This window comes from Rissa tridactyla, chromosome 9 (genome assembly GCF_028500815.1).
Source record: "Rissa tridactyla isolate bRisTri1 chromosome 9, bRisTri1.patW.cur.20221130, whole genome shotgun sequence".
In the NCBI taxonomy this organism is placed as follows: domain Eukaryota; kingdom Metazoa; phylum Chordata; class Aves; order Charadriiformes; family Laridae; genus Rissa; species Rissa tridactyla.
This window is the reverse complement of record NC_071474.1, coordinates 1,177,691-1,198,506: the sequence shown is the minus strand read 5'-3', so window position 1 is coordinate 1,198,506 and position 20,816 is coordinate 1,177,691. Positions and strand designations below refer to the sequence as shown.

The 20,816-nt window shown below is 38.7% G+C and overlaps 1 protein-coding gene across 5 annotated transcripts in view; it reads left to right on the top strand.

Annotated features, from left to right (window-relative positions):
* The window catches only part of SPG11 (SPG11 vesicle trafficking associated, spatacsin), a 33,659-nt gene that overhangs the window by 1,201 nt on the left and 11,642 nt on the right, over positions 1-20,816 (top strand). For 3 of the 5 annotated variants that reach the window (XM_054215541.1, XM_054215543.1, XM_054215544.1), the window contains exons 2-27: positions 91-272; positions 1,026-1,253; positions 2,053-2,251; positions 2,844-2,981; positions 3,318-3,781; positions 4,039-4,184; positions 4,682-4,814; positions 5,188-5,343; positions 6,667-6,845; positions 7,013-7,189; positions 7,680-7,751; positions 8,171-8,298; positions 8,974-9,152; positions 9,635-9,842; positions 10,324-10,527; positions 11,429-11,535; positions 12,323-12,468; positions 13,318-13,479; positions 14,216-14,282; positions 14,740-14,905; positions 16,079-16,284; positions 17,085-17,193; positions 17,662-17,821; positions 18,730-18,987; positions 19,211-19,411; positions 19,728-19,835. In XM_054215541.1, the coding sequence (XP_054071516.1) occupies positions 91-272; positions 1,026-1,253; positions 2,053-2,251; positions 2,844-2,981; positions 3,318-3,781; positions 4,039-4,184; positions 4,682-4,814; positions 5,188-5,343; positions 6,667-6,845; positions 7,013-7,189; positions 7,680-7,751; positions 8,171-8,298; positions 8,974-9,152; positions 9,635-9,842; positions 10,324-10,527; positions 11,429-11,535; positions 12,323-12,468; positions 13,318-13,479; positions 14,216-14,282; positions 14,740-14,905; positions 16,079-16,284; positions 17,085-17,193; positions 17,662-17,821; positions 18,730-18,987; positions 19,211-19,411; positions 19,728-19,835 (4,483 nt within the window). Of the gene's footprint in view, positions 1-11; positions 273-1,025; positions 1,254-2,052; positions 2,252-2,843; positions 2,982-3,317; positions 3,782-4,038; positions 4,185-4,681; positions 4,815-5,187; positions 5,344-6,666; positions 6,846-7,012; positions 7,190-7,679; positions 7,752-8,170; positions 8,299-8,973; positions 9,153-9,634; positions 9,843-10,323; positions 10,528-11,428; positions 11,536-12,322; positions 12,469-13,317; positions 13,480-14,215; positions 14,283-14,739; positions 14,906-16,078; positions 16,285-17,084; positions 17,194-17,661; positions 17,822-18,729; positions 18,988-19,210; positions 19,412-19,727; positions 19,836-20,816 lie in introns of those variants that run through there. The other 2 variants (XM_054215542.1, XM_054215545.1) reach the window with 2 other exon arrangements.

Sequence of the window (20,816 nt, the reverse complement as noted above, 5' to 3'; positions counted from 1 at the left end):
TCCATCATTAGCACACTTCCAGAACTGTTCAGCGTATGCCATGTGGAAAGAGACTAAGGTCAATAAACATACTGAATGTTGTATCTTCAGCTTCATGTGGGAGAATACAGAAGATGATCTACAAGCAGACAAGACAAAAATACTGGCTCTTAGTAAAAGTCATGAACTCTTTGTCTATGAATTCACTGTAGAAGATGGAAAATACAACCCAATTTCCCTGCACAGTTGTAAGGAAGATACACTTAAAAAGCTCCTTGAAGCTAAAAACATTAGTGAGTAAATTTCAATGTGTATTCCATATTTGAAATTATTATAGGTCTAATTCTGCTTCAGCTGGTGAAACAAATTGACTGAACGCTAGGGAAGCGTCAGATACTTTCACGGTGATTTAAGGTGATCAGCAGCAGTATTAATGAACTTGCAAAATAAAAGAGACATTTCTGTATTCAAAGATGACATTGTTAGAGGGAGTTAAACTGTTGTAGAGTAAGGTGTTTGGATGACACAAAGTTAAAAATAAACTCTAATAAAACATATTAATGCAACCCTGCTATCTCAAAATTTCCCTTTAATTGGAGCTGATGGGGAGAAAACAGAGATAGGGCTTCTCACTAATCCTACGAGGACTAATTGTGTGTTTGAGTTCCATGATTAGCAAACACAGCATGCAGTTAGAATGCAGAGTCTTTGCAGGACCTAGACCTTTGATGTTTTACATGTTTTTAAACAGTCTCCCTTGCTAAAGTATCTTTATTTCCAAAGATTGTAGTTTTCAGTGCTGACTGAAATATTATTTTGTGATGAGTTTTTGTGTTCTTCATAGCATTGTCCACTTGAAAGGCCTGCATTGTTTTAGGAAACTGTTCTAAAACTAGTGCTTCTGACGCAGAAAGTGAGATTTAAAACCAATCCCAACTTTTATTAAGATGGTAGGCAATGAATTTGAGCTGTGATTTTTCTGGAGATATTTTTACAAATCAAAAGATCCAGATTGCTATAATCCTAAAATTTCTTTAAATTTACAGGTCCATCTTCAGTTTTCTCTTTGAGGATACTGTCTTTTGAAAACAGCAAATGTATACTTCTGCTCAATAAGTTTATTGTGGTGCGACTTACCTTTCCTGGAAAAGACTCCCCCTTGGAGACGTGTGACTGCTTTACCCTTGATCTGTCTCCACAAGTTCTGGAAAGAATAACAGATACACACTTCTGCAGGGGCGTCCTGTTTCTGCTGGATAGTTCTGGCTGGATTTGTATCCTTTGCAGTAGAGACTAGCTGGCAGTGGAGATGGTCCGTTAAAAAGAAAGTTGGTTTACTTTTCAGTCAGGGTTTTAAGCAGAAATGTCTTGAAAGAAATTCAGGTGTCTGTTTTGAAGACACTTTCAATAAAGGGGGTTGTGTAGCAAAGTGCTAGTTAATGTAGTAAAAATGCTGTAGTCGTGTATCAAATGCAGTTTCTGAACATGCCACTGGAAATCTGTCTCACACTGGAGTGGTGCTTTTCAGTGTTTTTGATATGTGGATCTCTGTACAGGCTTACGTCTGCTGTCACTAGCCTTTCTTAATTAGGTCCTTTAGAAATTGTCTACAGATCTGCAGGGAATCACAGCTTGGAAACCAGATCGCCATCTTCTGTGTTCTAAAGAACAGGAGCTCAAACCTGGCAGGCTGTCCCACAAGGTGCTCAACGTAAACCTAGTCTTCGTCAATTTTTTCTGACACATATGTAAAAAAATGCAATAAGATCAGGTTACATTTTCCTCCTAATTATATAGCTGTCAATATATATTTGTCCCAGTTCACTTCTAAGTACAAGTTAACTCTTTTGAGATGGCACAAGTTGTGTGTTTGTACAGCACCTAGCACAATGCACTGCTAGATCCTAGCTGAACTTAAAATGCTATTGTAAAACAAACAATTCTAAATGTTTTGTTGTGCAGAGGTTGGCTTGGACCACAAAGTTAACAGAAATTCACCACCTTCCCCTTCTACGTGTTTCCTTGTTTGTTGGACAATCTGAGGCCTGGTGTTTTCTTTGACACTGTTTAAAGATGTATTTGACTCTTTTGATGGTGCAAATCTAGCAAAGGTCAACGTAGCGCTCTGCCAGGGAGACGTGCAGGATGAGGACAGGAGCCCAGCCATCGCATCGCCGCTCACTGCGTTGAAAGTGTCGCATGACCTCAGTGTTGCTGTGATCGTCAGTTCTTCCAACGATGCTATCTCTGTGGATCTCAACAAGTACTTCAGGTATGTTTGCAGCAGAACTCCAAAATGAAAGTCTTTGTGTACAATTAACATTTAAAAGTGCCTAATCTTGGTCCTATAATAGTTGAGATGCCGTCAGCTTTTTAATTTGTGTTCTGGCTCTGTGGTAGAGCGGAAATTTCATATTTGTTTAAAGATTGCCCATTATTATTTCCTCCAATTTATGCTCTGTCAGTTTAACAAATAGAAAAACTTTGTATTGGACTTTCTGTTTTTCTCTAGGAAGATTAAGGTACGTGCTGTCAATTAGTGCCAGCGGTGGTCGGTAGCACCTTTTGGAAATACTGTAGAGTATGGGAGTGTTAAACTATTGTGATACAGTTTAACTGATTTTGCTTGCTAAATTAGGACTATGTTGTAATTTAGAGGTGTTGTCCACCTCAAAGGAAATAGCACCAGGTGTCGATGGCTTACCTGGATACATTTTTCTGGATGTTACTTATCTGAGAGAAAAATGCTTCTCTGGTAGCTCCCATTTTCTCAAACTTCATTCCTGGAGGAGTTAAACATGAAAGGAAAAAAAATCTTAAATCATTTATGAGGGAGGTGACATTTAATATTTATTTCTTTACAGACAGTTCCCTGGGCATTTGCTCTGTAAGAGAGATTCTGAAAACCTTCCAGTGAAGCCTCCCGAAGGAGTGGATGAGGACGACCTTGCTTGTTCTGACTACAGCATGGAGCTTTTGTCTTTGCCTTTCCGCACAGACAGGTACATAGTGAAATTACTTTCTAAAACAGGCTGGGTTTTGCCTCCTTTACATCATTGATTAATAAACTACTGATTTTTATTTTTTTTAAATTTTAGTTATGGCAAGTAAAATCAGCTCATTCTGCTTTAAATCTTTTGAATGTTGGGATGATGTTAGGAAATGGGCCGAGACAACTTTACGTATGTCATCAAACAGCTTCCAAAGCGTAATTATTGTTTAGTAATTTTAAAATGCAAAATGCATATATTTGACTGAGGAAACTTTAAAAATTGATTCATCTGCGTTGTTCTTGGCATAATTCCTGGTATTACAGGCAGCTTCATTCTTCACCCCAGGTCCTGGAAGGCACACCTGTCCTCACTGTGTGATGCAGTGAGGAGAAGACGACCAGGTTCTCCAGATTCGGTGAATGACTTGAATTTGCCTTGGTATCAGTTTTTTACCCATCTTGAAGATCACGATCCCGAAATCTATGAAAATTCTGAGAAGATGGTGGCTTTTCTTCCACGGGCTGTTACGTGGGCCCCTTCCAAACCAGTACGAAGCAATGGTACAAACCTCAGTGATGCAAGACAGAAATGGAAACAAATTCCTGTAGAAGCACCACAAGACGTGCTGAAACTGGAATGTAAATTGGTAACCGGAGTTAAAGCCCTGTTTGTAGTACTGACAAATGACAAAGGATTGACGCTTGCTCTCTGGGATTTTGAGTCGCAAGATGTGACGTATTACCACTTTGGCAAAAATAGTGCTTATGTGGATTGCAGTGAAGGGGTGCCATTATGTCTTCTTCTGACAGGTGAGGGGGCTTATTTGTATAATGGTGCTGATGTAGGCTTCTGATAAAAGCATTATATTTTTTTTCCGGTAGTGCTCTTCTTTCCTGGCTGCCTGGCTGCTGATGGCTAATTTCTAATGCGTTCTTGCCGAGGTGAAATCCAAATGGAGCCACTACAGCTTTGCGTCATTATTTTGGAAGAGAGGCAATAGATAGAAATGTTGCTGTGTCACAGCTTGATTATATATTTTTAATTATGGTTTAATTCTTTTATTTAGAGCATGGTCTCTCCTTAGTTCTATTTGGTTTAACTCAAGAAGAGTTTTTGAATCGATTGATGATCTATGGCAGCGCTGGAGTTGTAGATTCTGTTTGTCATCTGAACAGATGGGAACGGTGTTCAATTCCGATACACGCGCTAGAGGTAAAGAAATCTGTTTCATGTCTTACAGGTAACAAAAACAGTTCTTTAAAGTAATGAATACAGTTCAGCAATGTTAATGGTGTTTTTAGACACAATTAAGAGTATGCCTCAGTAACCTAGGGGCAAAAAGTAATGGTTTAGTTATTAAATAAACAATAAAAAACCTGACTAACCCAGATGAGTAACCCAAAAGAAGAAATAAAGCAACTAAGTTAACTCACATTAAAAAAAATAAAAAATTTAAACTAAGCAGTGCTGAAAACTCCCTCTTAATTGGACCCAAAAGCATTTTTGCCTGTTAAAGGAGCATGGCAGGAACCGAACAAGTCACCTTATTATTTCAGGCCACAGGGCTTGCACGCTAAGTTTAAATTTCTTCTTTTTTTCTGCATGTATGTTTTGTCACTGAGTATGAAGTAAAAATACTAGCAGCAAATGTGGAATATATATTTTTAGAGTACATGCATAATTAATTGTTCTACTGCATGTTTGTCTAGGCAGGTTTGGAAAATCGTCAGCTAGACACAGTAGACTTATTTTTAAAAAGCAAAGAAGGTCTTTTCAATCTGTCTGCACCCTGCTCTGGACCTGAACAGTCTACTGATAGTGCATCCCAGTCTTACCTGAAAAGTAAGTAATATACTTTCAGCTACACAGAGGTTTAAATTTAATTGCCTTTCTGTTCATGGCCGTGTGTTTGTAAAAGCAGATTGAATCGCCTGTTCTCTTGTACGTTTGGATGATGCTATATTACAGCTTCCCTACTTCTGGAAAATAAGAGAGAAATGGTGCATAATGTGTGGGGGTTTTTGTCATGTTCTGATATTGGAATATGTATTATAAGCATTTTGATGTGAAGGCAAATCATGTTGCATATATTGTTAGACACATTTTAGAAGATATTTGTAGCATACCTCTGTGACTTTTAACTTAAATTTTAAATTTATGTGATCAGTCATATGGTAGCGTGCAGATGTTTTAACTTTTCGTGTAAATATTGCAGATTTGGAAGAGCTGAGGCCAGCTCTAAACTTGCTTTGCTCAGCAATCAGAGAAAATGATATGGAGCCTCAGAGTAAACACTTTTCTGAGCAGCTGCTAAACCTCACGTTGACTTTCCTCAGCAGGCAACTTGAAGAAATCTTTGTGCACACAGAGGGTAAGATCGCTCATTTTGAATCATATGTAGTAATGTAGTGTGTCATTGTTTAGATAGGTAAGAAAAAGTAATTTTTTTAATGAAAAGCCTAAATTTGTCTAGAATGAACAAAAAAATAAGTGCTCGAGCGAAGTGAATGAAAGATGTTAAGGGGAAACATGAGAAATTCATCTGAATACAGTATCTGTGTTAGCCCAAGCAGATAAAATCAGGCTCTCCAATCAGACAGGATACTGTGAACAGGATCACTGGGGGACGCGTAAGAGTGGCAGAACGGGACTTCCAGGCTGTTGCTGGATACCTGGTGGTAGTGCAGTTAAATGGCTTGGGTTTAGCCCTCAGCTGCTCGTTCTTTTCTCAGTGCTGCCACTTGAAATATTCTGGCACAAATATTTATGTGGCTGTGGAATGGAATGGAATAGACTAGTTTAAGAAACTGATACAGCTGAAAAAATAGCGTACCAGGTTATTTTTTCTCTGGAGCACTTCCCAGTCTGATTTACCATGTGGCAACGCAGTCACACATCCCGGTATAACCCGTGGGGTGTCACGGAAGCAAGAAGCAGCGTCTGATGGGGATTACAGATTGGATGTGGCAGTGCACGACTGCTTACGCTGGCACTGTTGCTCTGTTGCTCTTTGAACTACAGCCTAAAAGGTTCAAAACCAGAGTAACAGCTGGTATAATCGTGAAGTGTTAAAATGACAGAATTCCAGAGGACAGTTGTTCTGCTAGAGAAAGCTATGGGCAGTGGAGTGACACGTCCCAACACACAGTGTGCTGTCATGCTGCTTGGGTCGGAATTGCTGTCTGGGTGGTGCTTTTGAGTTTGTGGACCAACAGGTCATACACGTTAAAGCAGAACCGATTTCTTCCCATAGTAAAAGATGCAGACCATTACCTGTTATTCTTAATCATTTTTTTTTTCCTACGTGATTTTTAGGAGTCCTTTTTCTTACTACATGAATGTTATGTTTAAAAGTCCCTGCATTTTGAACGGGACTTTGTCTGACTAATAATTGGTTGGATTAATAAAGAACGTCAGTTCTCATTTGCTTGTCCCCGAAGGGGAAGACACGTCAGTGGGGACAGGGGGACCTCTCTGGAGCACTGGTGGGATTGTGACTCTATCCTGAGAGTGTGCTGATAGCGATGGCCAGCATCACACCTGTGCAGGTCAAATTGCAGTGCAGAGCTGATGTGCGCTTTCCTCTGAGCTGTGTTCTGTTCGTTAGCCAGGAGAACGCATTCAGCATTGCTAAGCATTAAAAAGGCTGTATTGTTCAGTTCTGTTTAACTGATCTCTTGCGTGCTCTTGGCAGAACCTGATGAATTCCTGCAGAAGGGTGCAGATATTTTAACTGATTACATTATTAAACTTAGAAAATTTCTGAGAAAATATCCTCAACCGCAAATAAGTACGGAACACACAGAAAGTGATCTTGATGAAGATCTGCCTGCATTAGAAGAAAGCCACATGTGGGAAAAACTGACACCAGAGGTAAAAATGAGTCATCCATTTTTTACTGTTCTTATTAAATACATTTAAGGAAATTATTAATATGGAAATGTCCTTAAACTGTTGGGGAAAAAATCAGTATAGGGATTATAAAGATAATAACACTGAGCATTAGTGAGATCGATTTGTTCCATTTGTCCCCCTTTTAGGAAGTCATCGCTGAGGCCATCTTAAGCAACAAAATGCCAGAGGCCCAGACCTTCTTCCGAATGCATCAGCATCCTGCTCAGAGTCTTCAAGTATTTATTCAGATAGGTTTGAATCTGGTCTATGACCGTCTTCTGAAGGATAATACCAAAGAGGCCTCCGAACTTTTAAGAAATATGGTGAGAGGGGTTCAATAAGCATGCTGATAGTTCTTAACACTTCTTTGTGACTAATGAAATAAATGAACGCTAAGAGTACGGAGAGCGTTTAGGTGTGTTATGGATGTTTTGATTCTACCACATACATGTGTTACAGTGCAAATGAACTTGTTTTAAGGAACTGCTTTGATCACTAACGCCTTCAGAACGCTGAGGGAGCCTATTTCTGAGTGCGTGTTGGCTGATGTCACGATCAGCAAAGTGTAAAGGTGATTCTGGCAAGTCAGGTATTAAAGGGTACACATTTTGTATCCAGCCATGCTGGAGACATCACGCAGGTCACTGGGTTATTGTGACATCTTTAGTAACTGGTGAAACGGCTATCAGAAGCACATTTGTAAAAGGTTGTGTGCTTTGGAAAGAAAGCAGGCGCATTTATTCTGTCAGTGTACAGTTTGCATACAACGCATTTGTACAGTTTGCATACAACGAGTGTCTTCTTTTTTGTTAGGGCTTTGATGTGAAGGAGGAATTGCATAAGATATGTTTCTACACAGTTGATAAACATGTACGAGATTTGTTGGTAAGTGTAGAAAAGGCTTTTTTTGTTCTAGCTGATGTTCTCAGGTCCGAAGTCTGATGCGTATTTATGCTGAGAGAAAGCCTTGTATTGAACACACTTTCAGGATGGGAACAAACAGGTTTTGTCCCTGCATCCTTGCAGTGTAGTCGCTGAGACATGCCATTGACGTTCCCGTGTTCTTTTGTATTTGCAGTAAAAAATGGTTAAAATGTCATTTCTTTGTCCTGGCTCTGATCTAGTTCTCATCTGCTTGCACGCAGTATGAACTTCTTGTAATTTGGATGTATTGACCTCAACGCTTCCAGCACTTTTTCCTACAGTTAGTTAACTCTTTACACTTGCAGGATCGTTTACAACTTGAATATATTATAAGTAGATAAAAATTGTAATTGGAGGTAATACTTTAATTTGAATTAAAGGTGAAAGTTTTACGAGAAGAAAATTATTTTTCTGAAAAAGAGAAGAAAATGATAGACTTTGTGCATCAGGTTGAAAGCTTTTACTCGGAATCCTTCCAAGAAAATAAAGAGATTCAATCTCTTTCCAGGTAATGTGGGTTATCAGTTTTAATTATTAATTAATAACATTAATAGGATTTAAAATATGCTGGCTTCTACATTCTGTATGATTTACTGCACTAACAAATACGGTCTTCTGTAATTTCATTAATTTCTCACTGGTCTTCATTTGCAGAAATAAAGGTCAGTGTGGGAACGATTGCTTTTCTCATTAATGTAACAGTTGCTGTCGTGGTCTTCCAGACTAAGTCACGACGTATATCATCAGTGTAACAGAGGTCTTCTGTTCATGTCATCATCACCATAAATGAAGTATTTTTAATAACAAATGATATTATAAGAATTATTAATCAAATGAAACATGTTCAGATGGAATGTTTGCTCTATTTTTGATATATGATATCCATAATATAGCAAACTAAAATAACCTAGAAGAATCATTTTACAGTTAAATAATTTTTAAAATGTTACGATACTTATCGTTTGGTATGCCAGTTTTGGGAAAATGAAGTAATTCTTTGCTCATTGTTCTCATATGCGCTCTCGAGCTTTTAGCTGAAGTAAGTCCCGCCACCACTTCCAGAACTCTCTTCAAAATGGCCTCGCAAAATTTGTTGACCCTTGCATCATCTCCCATTTGTTAGGTTGTAGACTGTTTTCTAAAACAGGACTAGAAAACGTCCTAATGCCATATTTCATTGCAGTTTCAAGAACTGGAGAAAGGAACAAGATTTTTCCAGACGTACAGCTGTTCTGGACTCGTTGTTGAATTGTGACAGACATCGGGTTCACAACAGGAGAGTCAGAGTGATGTTTAACTGGGCTCAGTGGTGGGATGAGCTTATTCAGGAAATGATTCTTCTCCCCAGAAAACCACACCAAGGCAAGTATTCTGGTACTAAGGACTTAAAAGAAATTGGGAATTAAAAATCCGTCTTTGACATAGTGTATTGCAAGCGTGTAGGAGTGGCATTGGTATCACTAAAGTTGTGTGCTACCACAGTAGGTCACTTATTTTTTGTCAGTGAAAATGGGTAAACCGTGTGTTTTCATCCTGTTGCGTTCTGGCAGGGATCTGTGTTCCTCCTGTAGAGAAAAATTTGGAACTTGCTGAAAGGGACTTGTCTAATGCACGGCCACTTGTAGATGTCATGCTCTGCTACGTTCTGTAAAGCTTATTACACCGTAGTGTTACATTTAGCTTTTCCAGCATAAAGCTGTGACAAGCTTGTCGCAGTATACTTCATCTCAGCATCGTATTTGCAACTGTTCCTTAAAAATACGTACATGTATAAAGAAATGTCAGTATTTCTTATGTAGTGTTTGTTTGTGGCGGTTTCATCTCTTTGCCTTTCTGAAACACAGAACTCAAGACGTGTAATCCTGAGGTGCTTTGGATGCACTTGACAGCCCAGCATGATTGGCCTAATATTTGTTCATGGATTGAAGAGTCGGAGCCCAACCAGCCCTTGTGCGGAGAAGCTCACTGGCCCCCTCTTACCCCAGACATTATTGACCGGCACATGTTATGCAGTAGCTACATGAGAAGTGATATCTTGACCAAGCTGGCTAGGTATGTGCCCTTAATGCATTATGCTAACTTTTCTATCTTACGGGAAGCCAAAATCAGATAGCTGTAGAGGTACAAGTTAATAAAATATTTGATACATATGAATTTTTATATCGTATTTAGTGTCCTTTTTCGAAACAGCACAAATCCATTAATAAATTTAATTTTAGTCTTGTACTTGCACTTTGCGTTACCTGAAAACAGTAAGAAACATGAGAGCAACAGAAATCCTCTATCAGCTCTTCAACCTTTCACAGTGATTCTATTCCTGATGCCCATTTTAAGGCAAGGGAGAAAACTCTAAAAACAGAGCATTTCACTTCTCTGCAGTGAATTGTAGTAACTACGATATTGTTTGGGCACTATCAAAGATATTTTGGCATGTTGTGTTTTGCCTCGGTAGTGAAGTAATCCCCTAGAAGGAAAGGTCTGCTTTATAATTTTGAACTGAATTGGTGCATATGCTTTTTCTCTTTTCTGATAGAAATGGAATTTTTGTCTGTTCTGAGTTGGAAGATTTTGAACTTCTGCTCCAAAGACTGTCTTACCTTGGGGGAGTACTGCAAAATCCTCACCCTGTTCCAAAATACAACGCTACAAGTGGTCTGGACTTCCACGCTCGTTTCGTCCTTCACTGTTTGGAACACAATTTACAGTATCTGTTATACACTTACTTAGACTATTACAGGTATGAGCGCTTTTCATCCCTCAAATCTCATGCAGATTTAAATAATGAAACAATTTTAATAGAGTTTTCCTCGGCCCTTGCTGTTTGGTGAGAGAGACTACTTGGGTTACAACAGTGTCATTTAATGAAAAACCCTTGGGCGGTGTGTTAGGTTTCATGCTGTATTTTGAAGCTTTATTCAGGTTGTCTTGTCGAGGTTAATTTGTGTGTCATTAAAGGAGATTATTATCGTCGTAATAGCATAATGCTATAACCAATACAATCTTAAATGAGTCAAACCAACTCATTGTTCAGAAACTCTCACTTGAACACGAGTTCATTCTTGATGCATTCACAAGTAAAGAAATTGCTAGTTTCCGTCTAAATTAGGATTAGTTGGGATTTGAAGGAGAAAGAAATATTAGGTATTGGAACTGTATGAATACTTCCCACTTAATGAATACTTTGCAATTGAAATTTTTTAGCTGTAACTCCAGTTTCGTAGTGTAATTATTAAGAAGGTAAAAGTGGACCAGAGAAAAGCCAACAAGACGTTTTGTTTTGTTTGCATAATCAATTTTAGTTTGCATAAAATATTTAGACTATACAGAGTGGTATTTGTGAATCAAATCCCTTCTTTGGAAAGTGTTTGGGGTTGTCAGGTCTGGAAACCGTTACTTTGATTTACGGAAGCAAGCACGGAAAGAGGATCTCAAAGAAGGGAACTGTCAGAGATGCCGCATCAGCTGACACTGTACGTCTTGGAGAGGAGGGGGATGTGATTGGACACTTTCATAAGGATGGATGAAATAAGTCACTGTAACACCAAGTCAGATGCTCTTAATAGTGCAGTGCTATGCTGGGGCAGAGGATGGTTATAAATACTGTACTTCCACTGTGCTGCTACTCCTCTTATTTCCAGTTTAACTCCTGCGAATTGCCCTATTTTGGATAACAAGGAACTGCATGAAGCGCATCCCTGGTTTGAATTCCTTGTGCAGTGTCGAGGGGTTGCCAGTAATCCACGAGGTAGGAGTCCGGCCGCACTCCAGCGGGGGCCTGATGTTTGCGCTGCCGGCTGAGTGTTTGGCACAGTGGGGTTTAATTGTCTGCTCTGCTGCAAACTCGTCTTTGACCATGGCAAATCGTTTACGTGTGTATCAGTTCCTCATCTCTAAAATGCAAATTATAACTCCTACTTAAACTGTACATAAAGATTTGGAGGCTGTAGATACGTGAGAATTATTTTGTGTATGATCAACATTGCCTCCAATTTGATTATATTCCCCACAGGTTGAGCAGAAGGAGAATTCGTAAGAAAATGCGTATACTGTTAAAGCTTCGTCTAGTTCTCGTGGTGCATTTGACTTTTCTGCCCCTTAGATCATGTATTTTGCTTTTTTTTTTGTTATTGTCATTCAAAATGAGTAGAATTTGTGCCCTGAACTCATTTCACTTTTTTGAAAAAACATTTCATCTTCTGTAGAGTTACATGTTAACAAATGATAAAAGTAAGCCCAAGTGGAGGATTTTCAGAAAACGTGATCAGTATAGGATAAAGAATTGAATCAATACAATGCTAAACTGTGGGACTCAATCCAAATCCATCTGTGTAGGTAAAACTGATTTGAAATTGGGAAAGCTCAGTAAAATTTAGAACAGCTTATCTGTATTTATAAGTAAATTGAGAAAAATCACTATTAACAACAAAAACTAGAAACTCCAGCTTTTTTCATAGTCATGGGACTGTTTTAATACACGATGTAACAATTTAATAGTGTTTGCATGAAATTAAGTCTTACTTTTTTCTTTTCAGATCCAAAGGCGATTTTTCAAGCTAGCCTAGCAAATGCTCAGATCTTGATTCCCAGTAACCAAGCCAGCGTGAGCAGCATGCTCCTGGAAGGACGTACGCTGTTAGCACTTGCTACTACGATGTACGCCCCTGGAGGTATTGATCAGGTACGGTGGGCAGCAAAGGGTCGATAAGCTTTTGCAGAAGTTCTCGCATGGTGTTGAAAACTCAAAGGAGTACACTAATTAAAATAAATACATTAACGCCATCATATAATTTATTTTCATATAAAAATCTGTCTTTGGCGTTGCGTGTTTCAATGTTAGTTGCCCAGATGAAGCGAGTGGAGTGGTTTGAGGTTACATGGTTTACAAATAGCAAGGCACAGTGGCTGTGAGTTGGAGTATTTAATTCCTTCGTAACAAGTTACAGCTGAGAGAGTTTATAGGCACTTGTGTTCCTCGAATAGTTTTAGTTTGCAAAAATATTTTCAATAAACCTTTGAAATGGTGTTGCTGTATTTGTTAGACGACTGTCCCCTTTTGTGGTCATTTGTAGTTTATAAATAAATGAAGCAACGGGTAACTGACTGCTCTTCTGCTTGGAGCTGAATTGGGGTTATTCGGCTTCCATATTTTTATTTTTAAAGGCTGAAAATCTAGGCACAGATCAAAAACTTCAGCTTAGTGGTTACATTGTTAATCGGTTGCATTGTGCTCTAGAGATCAAAAAGCACATTGTAAACGTTTATACTTTTAAAAGAAAATGCTCGGTGAACCACATGTCGGAACAGAATTGATTAATACAGATAACTTTTTGAGACATAGCACAGTAATCTAAAATACCAGGTACTGTCTATTATAACTTAAAAGGATTTTCCAGGAAAAAAATGATACTTCCTGTGTTGTCGCCATATGTCAGCATATGTTTGTTTAATGGATTCAAAGATTGTTCTGTTATTACCTTAATGCGGTTTCTTCTTCCTAATGAAATATTTTTGCTTCCTTGCAATGTAGGTTTTTCGGAATGAAGATACTGAAAAACCTCTAAAGAAAGTCGATCCACAGCTCTTAAAAATGGCATTGACTCCTTACCCCAAACTCAGAGCCGCTCTCTTTCCCCCGTGTACCTCTCATGGAATCTTGCCACCTGACATCTCTCTCTACCATCTTGTTCAGGTACACAGAATGCTTCTCGGTGGTGCTTTTTGGCAGAACAAAAGTAAACTGAGAGAAGCTTGTTAGCAGCTAAAGCCTGGAGGGTGGGGACCATATGTTGTTTCCTTGGAATCTTTAATTTGGAGCTACAGTTTATAGCTTCATTCTGAACAGTTTTTTGAAATGGTGTCTGTGAGTCTGGCTTCCCCCCAGCTCCCCCAGACCCGTAAAGGCATCTGCAGTGTTTAACTTCAGCAGTCCTGGGATGTCAGAGAAGTGACATTCGTGTAGCGTTCAGTGGGCAGGTTGTTTAGAATTGTCTAAGGGAAATTGAAATTGAGAATTAAAGGATAGCGTCTCATGGAATGTCATGACCCATTTCTGGGCAAATGCCTTTTACTTCAGATCTGTGGTGTGAAATAAACTGAAAGTTGGAAGAAATGGCTATGAATTATTCATTATTAGGGAAGTGTTCACTTTACTAGGATCACAGTTTAGCAAAATACTTAATTATGTTCTTTCCCTATTTCCTTAGACCAAAGTCTAAGCCTTTCTTTCCTTGCACTTGTTTGTGTTCTGGTCCTACGGAGTGGATCCGTTTGCATCTTTGCGAGAGCTGCACAAGATACGTCACTGCTCGATAGCAGCACAGGCCAGGCCTGGTTCTCTGCCACTGCAGCTCCCTAAAACATTCTCCAGTTTGGTCTGATGTCAAAAGCTTAAGACTTCTCAATATATTTTGTTTCTAATCTTTCAGTCATTAGTGCCCTTTGATCCCACTAAATTATTTGGCTGGCAGTCAACAAATACTCTTGCTGTATCAGGTATGTTACTTTCAAGTTTTATATGCTTTGTTAGCCTGAGCACCTAGGATAAAATACCTTCCAGTGGAATGATTTGGCAGATAAACTTATTCCAAAGGGCATTTCTTTTACAAAAAAATCCAGTGTAATTTACTAAAATTTTGTTTGGAAATTAAAATCGTAGATAGGTTACCTTTTTCCACTAGGTTCTTCACAGACAGAATTTTTTCTGAATGTATTATGAGATAGAAAAGCAGTATTTTCTTTTAAAAAGAAGTTGAGAGCCTAAGAAGTGATCTAGAGTTGTAGAGTTTTAAAATGAGAATTGCGATTGCAGCGGGGTTTGGGTATGCTGAGATTTGAATTAGAACAAGAGGAGAGGTATTTGGTTGTCATCTCATGTTTGGAGGCCAAAAGCCATTTTCTATGTTTAATTCAACTGTTTATCAGCTCATAATAACGATGATATTCCTTCTAGATGCATCAACTGATTTTCCTCATTTTTCATCCCCTGAACTGGTGAACAAATACGCTATAATGGAACGACTGGATTTTTTGTACTATTTGCACCATGGACGTCCGTCATTTGCTTTTGGTACATTTTTGGTCCAGCAGTTAGTAAAGAGCAAATCCCCCAGACAGTTGTAAGTCTTCTCAAAAATGACGGTCAAATAGTTCTTTTGAAGTTACAATCTTTATAATCTAGCACATGGAGTAACATTAATCCTCCCCAACAGCAAACAAGTGGTGTGCGTTGTTGCATCGCTTGACGTTTTAGCTGTCCTAGGAGTCTGTTCAATAGTCTAGCATGGAGTAGGATAGAAATCAAATGTCACCTAAAAGAAGGTGAGTTTTATTTTGAATTACCTAAATAAAATCTACAGTATAAAAGCAAGGAATGGAAAATACTCCAGTCATATCAAACATAGGTAGGCTTTTCTTCCAGGGACCTGAGCCTCCAGATCACTTTTTAGACAAAAGATGCCCCTTTTCTTTGACATTTCCTAAGAATGAGACTTCTTTAGTTAAATTAATAAGACAAATAACATACTGGAGATGGAAGGAATTAAATTTTCTGGCTGAAGCTTCAGAATCATGTGTTCAAAGGGATACAGTCAAATTACACATCTTCCTTGAATATATTAAACTTACTATTAAGTATATTCTAAACTAGTAGGAGTTACATCAGAACGAATCACTGTTTGTTTCCTGAATGTCCTGTTTGTTTATTAGTCACTGTATGTTTCTTTTCCTCATTTCGATACAAATAAGTTTCTCTTGTGTAAACAGCTAAGATTTGGGCAAAAAGGAAAACATACCTTAATCTAGACTGAGATACTTAATAGTTTAAAAGACAATCAGACATGCACAATTCTTTTAGTTACTGCTCTGGAAAAATTTCAGCTAAGCAGTGCCCCAGCCCCTGTAGAACCCTTCAGGGGAGCTTTTTTGCTTAGCGCAAGCTGTAAATCCATTTCAGGTTCTTGACGCTGCAGAGCTGCGATTGTGAGCTCTGCCATGGGACTTCTCGCACTGAAAGTGCTGACAGCTGGTTTTTATTAATTGTAATACCAAGTGCATTGGCTTTAGTTTTTGTTAAAGTTTATTAAATTGCAGACTCTGTGCTTATGATGTGTAAGGCTTTATTCTCATACCTAGGGTTTTTTATAAATACGAAACTTCTGTTTTGTAAACATCCTCCATGTTGAAGTCTGTGAGTGTAGTAAACCTTGTAGGTACTTGTTTACGTGGCGAATATTTATGTTTGAAAATTAGTTAAAAATCATATGTGCTAACTGGTGTCCTTTTTGTTTCAGGATTCAGCAAGCAGGGAAGGAAGCCTATGTTTTAGCTCTTTCCTCCTTCAGCGCGCCTTCAGTAGGAGCAGCCTGTGTGTGTTTTCTGGAATTGCTTGGTCTCGACAGCCTCAAACTCAGAGTCGATATTAAAGTTGCAAACATAATTTTCAGTTACAGAACTAGAAATGAAGAATCTCAGCACAATCAAATCAAAGAATCTTTGGGTAAGGGCGTGCTTTGTTTGTTTTAAAATAGGGTACTATGTGTTTATCGGGAAGAGAAGCAGAGATGGATTGAAAGATGGCGCCCGACTTCTCAGGAGTGCAGTAAGAGCATCCTGTCCTTTGAAGAGCTAAGAATTTTGCTCTTCTTTTTTTCCTGCTTCTTACTAATTTGAAGGTGCACTTTGAACCTGGCATACCAAATACGGCAGGAAGCCTGTGATATGACATGCAGCCAGGATTGCGGGACTGTCAGACAGACACTGTCGAACAGCTGCTTAAGGCTCTGTGTAATATTTAGTAAAGTTCAGCCTAATGTTGTATTAATATAACTAGAGGATTAAACAAAGGGACATTACCAAATAAATCTCTTTTGTCTTTCATACTTGAAAACTGTCTTACAGCTGCAGTGAAACCAGATGTTTAAAGCTGTAAGGAAATTAAACTTATCCTAGGAATAATAAAGTTGAATTTCAAACTATAGGTCCACAGGTGTCTGTCTGTCCCAACTGGGAAACTGCTGGCATGCATTTATATTTTCCTGATCGTTCTAAAAACATATATGTTATTTAAAACTATAGGTAGCACTTATTTAAAAAAAAAAAAAAAGTTATGTGATTTAAAAGTTGAAATTCTTTTTTCAAAAATCGTGTAACCACGTTGGTGCCAGACTTGGCATAGTTATTGAAACATTTGCATTAATAAGATTTGTTCCGCTTATTGATTCTGGTACTTTTGAAAATATTACCATTACTCTAATCCCAAATAGCATCTCAGAAATAGTATTACGTTCTTTTGAACAGTTGAAAAGTTAACGAAATTGGCTGATGGTGAAAAAGCAGCAGCAGCAGCAGTTCTTATCTCCTTAGAAGAAGCCTTTTGGGATGCAGTTGAGTATCAAGGAATAAAGAAGTGAGTAAAATGGGGTTTAAAGGATTACGCTGGCAAATTGAGATCGAGCACTGAATTTATAAAAGAGATGTGTGTGTCTTATTGTGGTAAACTGAACAACAATATTTGAATTTAGAAGATAGTCTTGGTATTTCAGATGGTAGAGATAACGGATGTCTGTTGGCAAGGATAAGGAAGTGCAGTCAGCACGTTAGACTCGCTGTTCTCAGAGCTCTTGCAGCACGCTCAGGAGTGAAGGTTGTTGACCTCCTCTCAAAGCCTGCATTGTCAAGACCAGGACAATGGGTGGGAATGTCCACGGGGTGTAGTGTGGCAGCTCCCACCATGGAACGTGACCTCATCTGCAGTGAAGTCAATGGAAGTGCCGGCTTTGCCATGCGCTCTCAGCTACACGATGAGTTTATACATTGTTAACATGCGGTATAATTATCAGTTTATGACAGCTGAAGCTGTTTAAATTCCGTGCAGGACGTCTAGTGACTCTAGAAGGCAGTGGTCTTTGGTAATGCAGTTCTGTAAACTGCATAACATCGGTCTGAGTACGTCTTACCTAAAGGAATGCGCCAAATCCAACGACTGGCTGCAGTTCATCATCCAAACCCAGCTGTACAGCTACCAGCCGCATGAGGTGAGATATCCTTGTATGATTTTAAATGAAGATAGAGTTTATCAAGAATGTTCTTTGTCTGTGATGTTAAAAAAAAAAATGAAGGAATAAAAAGTAGATTCTTCCAACAAGCAAATAAAGAGAATATCACATTGTGGAGACAATGTAAAATTGAAGCCCCATCAGTTTCAAAGAAGTTAGAAGTTGTCCCAGGATGCGCGACATCCTGTGATGATGATAGCCCTTCTCTTACAGCCGGGTTGCCCAACTTCTCAACTTTTCTCTCCCTCTTGGGATGTGAAAAGCTAACACAAGACAAAGGAAATTGACTCCAGAGGGAGCTGACTGTTCAGCAAATATAATAATATGCTTCTAAAAGCATGAAAGCTAGCTATTAAAGGAGAAGATTAGGAAGAAAATTTCCTGTTTGAAAGATCTTATGTGATGTTATTAATCAGTAGTGGAGAACACGATTTTCAGAGAGGAGTGATTTGAGTGTCTCTTTGAAGTGAATTGGACACAAAAGTATTTGCCAAGAAAATTCCAGGTAAGATGATACTTAGCAGGCCTAGGATTTTAACTTGGATCTCTTTGTTGTTGTCTTGAAAAGAAATGGATGTAATTACACAATAGCAACTAACCAGGCGCTTTTCATGATGTGCTGTTAGCAGTATGAGAGATACGCCAAAAATGAGTGTCTCTCAGAGGCACTTTAGCTTTCGGGAAGAAGGTGAGCTTCAGTATTTTCTTAGAATAAGTCACACCTACAGAACACTTTTTCCTCTCTAAGTCTCAAGAACTGTTCTAAAAAATCAAATTTGAAGAATGTTTTATTTGTCTTTTCTGTGTATGTAATGCTTCAGTCCTCCTTCCCCCTTGTTCTCTTTGGATCTCTCTCTGTACAGTTGCTTTTGGTTCTGTTTTCTTAGGTCATTTCTGTCCTTCAAGATTTCACTCCCGTTTTACAAGATCACTTGCTATTGGCGTTGGAGAAGTTGCCGTTATTGTGTCCTGAGACAGGGAGTGCTGGAAGCAGTGCTGCCGGGGCCTCCAAGAGCAGATACGCCGACAGTCTCTTTCAAATCCTTTTGCAGTGCCAGGGGAGCCCCGACCCTTCACGTTACCTTTTGACTGAAGGACTGAGAGAGCACGCTCCCATTCTGAGCGTTTTAGCAGCGTGTTTCCAAGTGAGTACTGATGAAGTTAGTTATCTTTTAGAGGAAGAAGTAATAAAAAAATGATGGTTGTGCGCAATTATGTTAAATGCTAGATATGTAACTTGCATTCGTCAAGTTTTTTTCACAGTGTTTGAGTGATTGTGAATAGTACGACGCGTTTGACCGAGTGATGTATCATGAGGTGATGTTTATCTCCAGTTATGAAAAAGCCATCCTTTTTGTCATTTGACAGGATGCAAACGTTATTCATTGTCTCTGCGTTTGGATAATTACTACTGTGGATGATGCCACCAGAGCTGAAGCAACAAACCACATTCAAAGCTCAGCAGAAAATCACGAATGGGATCTTCATGACCTATCAGTTATCTGGAAAGTCTTTTTAAGAGAGCAAAAAAGTAAAACGCTTCTAAATGGCTTCCAGCTCTTTTTAAAGGTAAGATAATGTCTCTTCAGTGGTATACTTGAGTGTTTCTCAAATCGTCTTGGAGAGGAGATGGCCTATAGATTCCCCTTCTGTCGTGCGATTTGTGGCCCAGATAGCTTGGGTGTAATCCACTGAAAATCCCAATCAGGTGAGAAAATCTTTGAATGAAGTTCTTCCAACTATTGCAAATTTGCAGATCGTATCTCAGCCTTGCGTGCAGTTTTAAGAAGTGAGAACTTTATTGCTCTAGTACTGAGGAAGACAAATTCTACATTTATTGAGGTACTTTTAGGAAAGAATTATAACCTATTTTTGTGTCTTAAAGGATTCCCCTTTACTGTATATGCTGGAGATGTACGAACTATGTATGAACTGTAAAAAATACACTGAAGCTAAAATCAAACTGGACAAGTTTCAGGAAAGTCTCACAAAAGTAAGCAAATTTAATTTTCTCTAAATGTCCTTGCCTAGGCCTTGCCTCATTAGAATGTGATGGGCATCTAATGTCATATATGAAAATAATGAAAAGGGTATGCTTAGAATGAGCTAGGAGCTGGTTTCTGAAGCACTAGGTTTCAGCAGATTCTTTTTAATGCTGCCAGTTGATGGGAAAATGTTTTTGACAATTCAAAACTCACAATGCATTGTTTTAAGTTGATATGGGCAGATTGAAATGCGATGTCACCCTCCTTGTGTGAGCAGTTTACTGTTTGAAGGTTGGCGTTGACTCGGGTAGGACCACTGTTGGTAAATTGAATTATTTGTGGTGAGTAAGTGTGGGATGTTTTCTATTCTGTATTGACCAGGGAAAGTCAATACTGAGATGATAAACTTACACGGAATATCTATTTAAGAAAGACAAACTTTCTGAATATGTTTCAAAGTTTCTGAAGCAGTTTGTGATATCACTTTAGTTTTGGTAGTTGTTAGAAATTGTGCAGACTTTTCTTTGAAAATGACTCGGTGAACTGCATTACACCCTCACAGTAAAAAACTAATTCAGCGGGTGATTTTAAGAGGACCAAAGTGTTTTCACGCATTGTTCTTTCTTTGTCACATACAGATATTTTCACAAATTATTTCAGTTCTTTCCTTTCCATCCCAGTTTTCTAGTTCCCTGAATATCTTGGTGGCTAACATTCCATGTCATTAGCGGTTTTCCTTCCTGCAACTGAAGCCCAGGCTAGATCAGTTTCCTTTCCTACGTGCCACTCACATAGTGGATATGCTTATAAAGTATACGGCGCTATAACAAGAGCTATCAATCTAGCAATTTATTTTATCTATCCATTTCTGATCATTCTTGCATCTCTTATATCTTCCATGATTAGCAAGAGAAAGGTCACCCTGTTATAAAATCTACTACTTTGAGGCTGAAGTCAAACGTCCATCAGAGATGGCTCAGTGCCCCTTG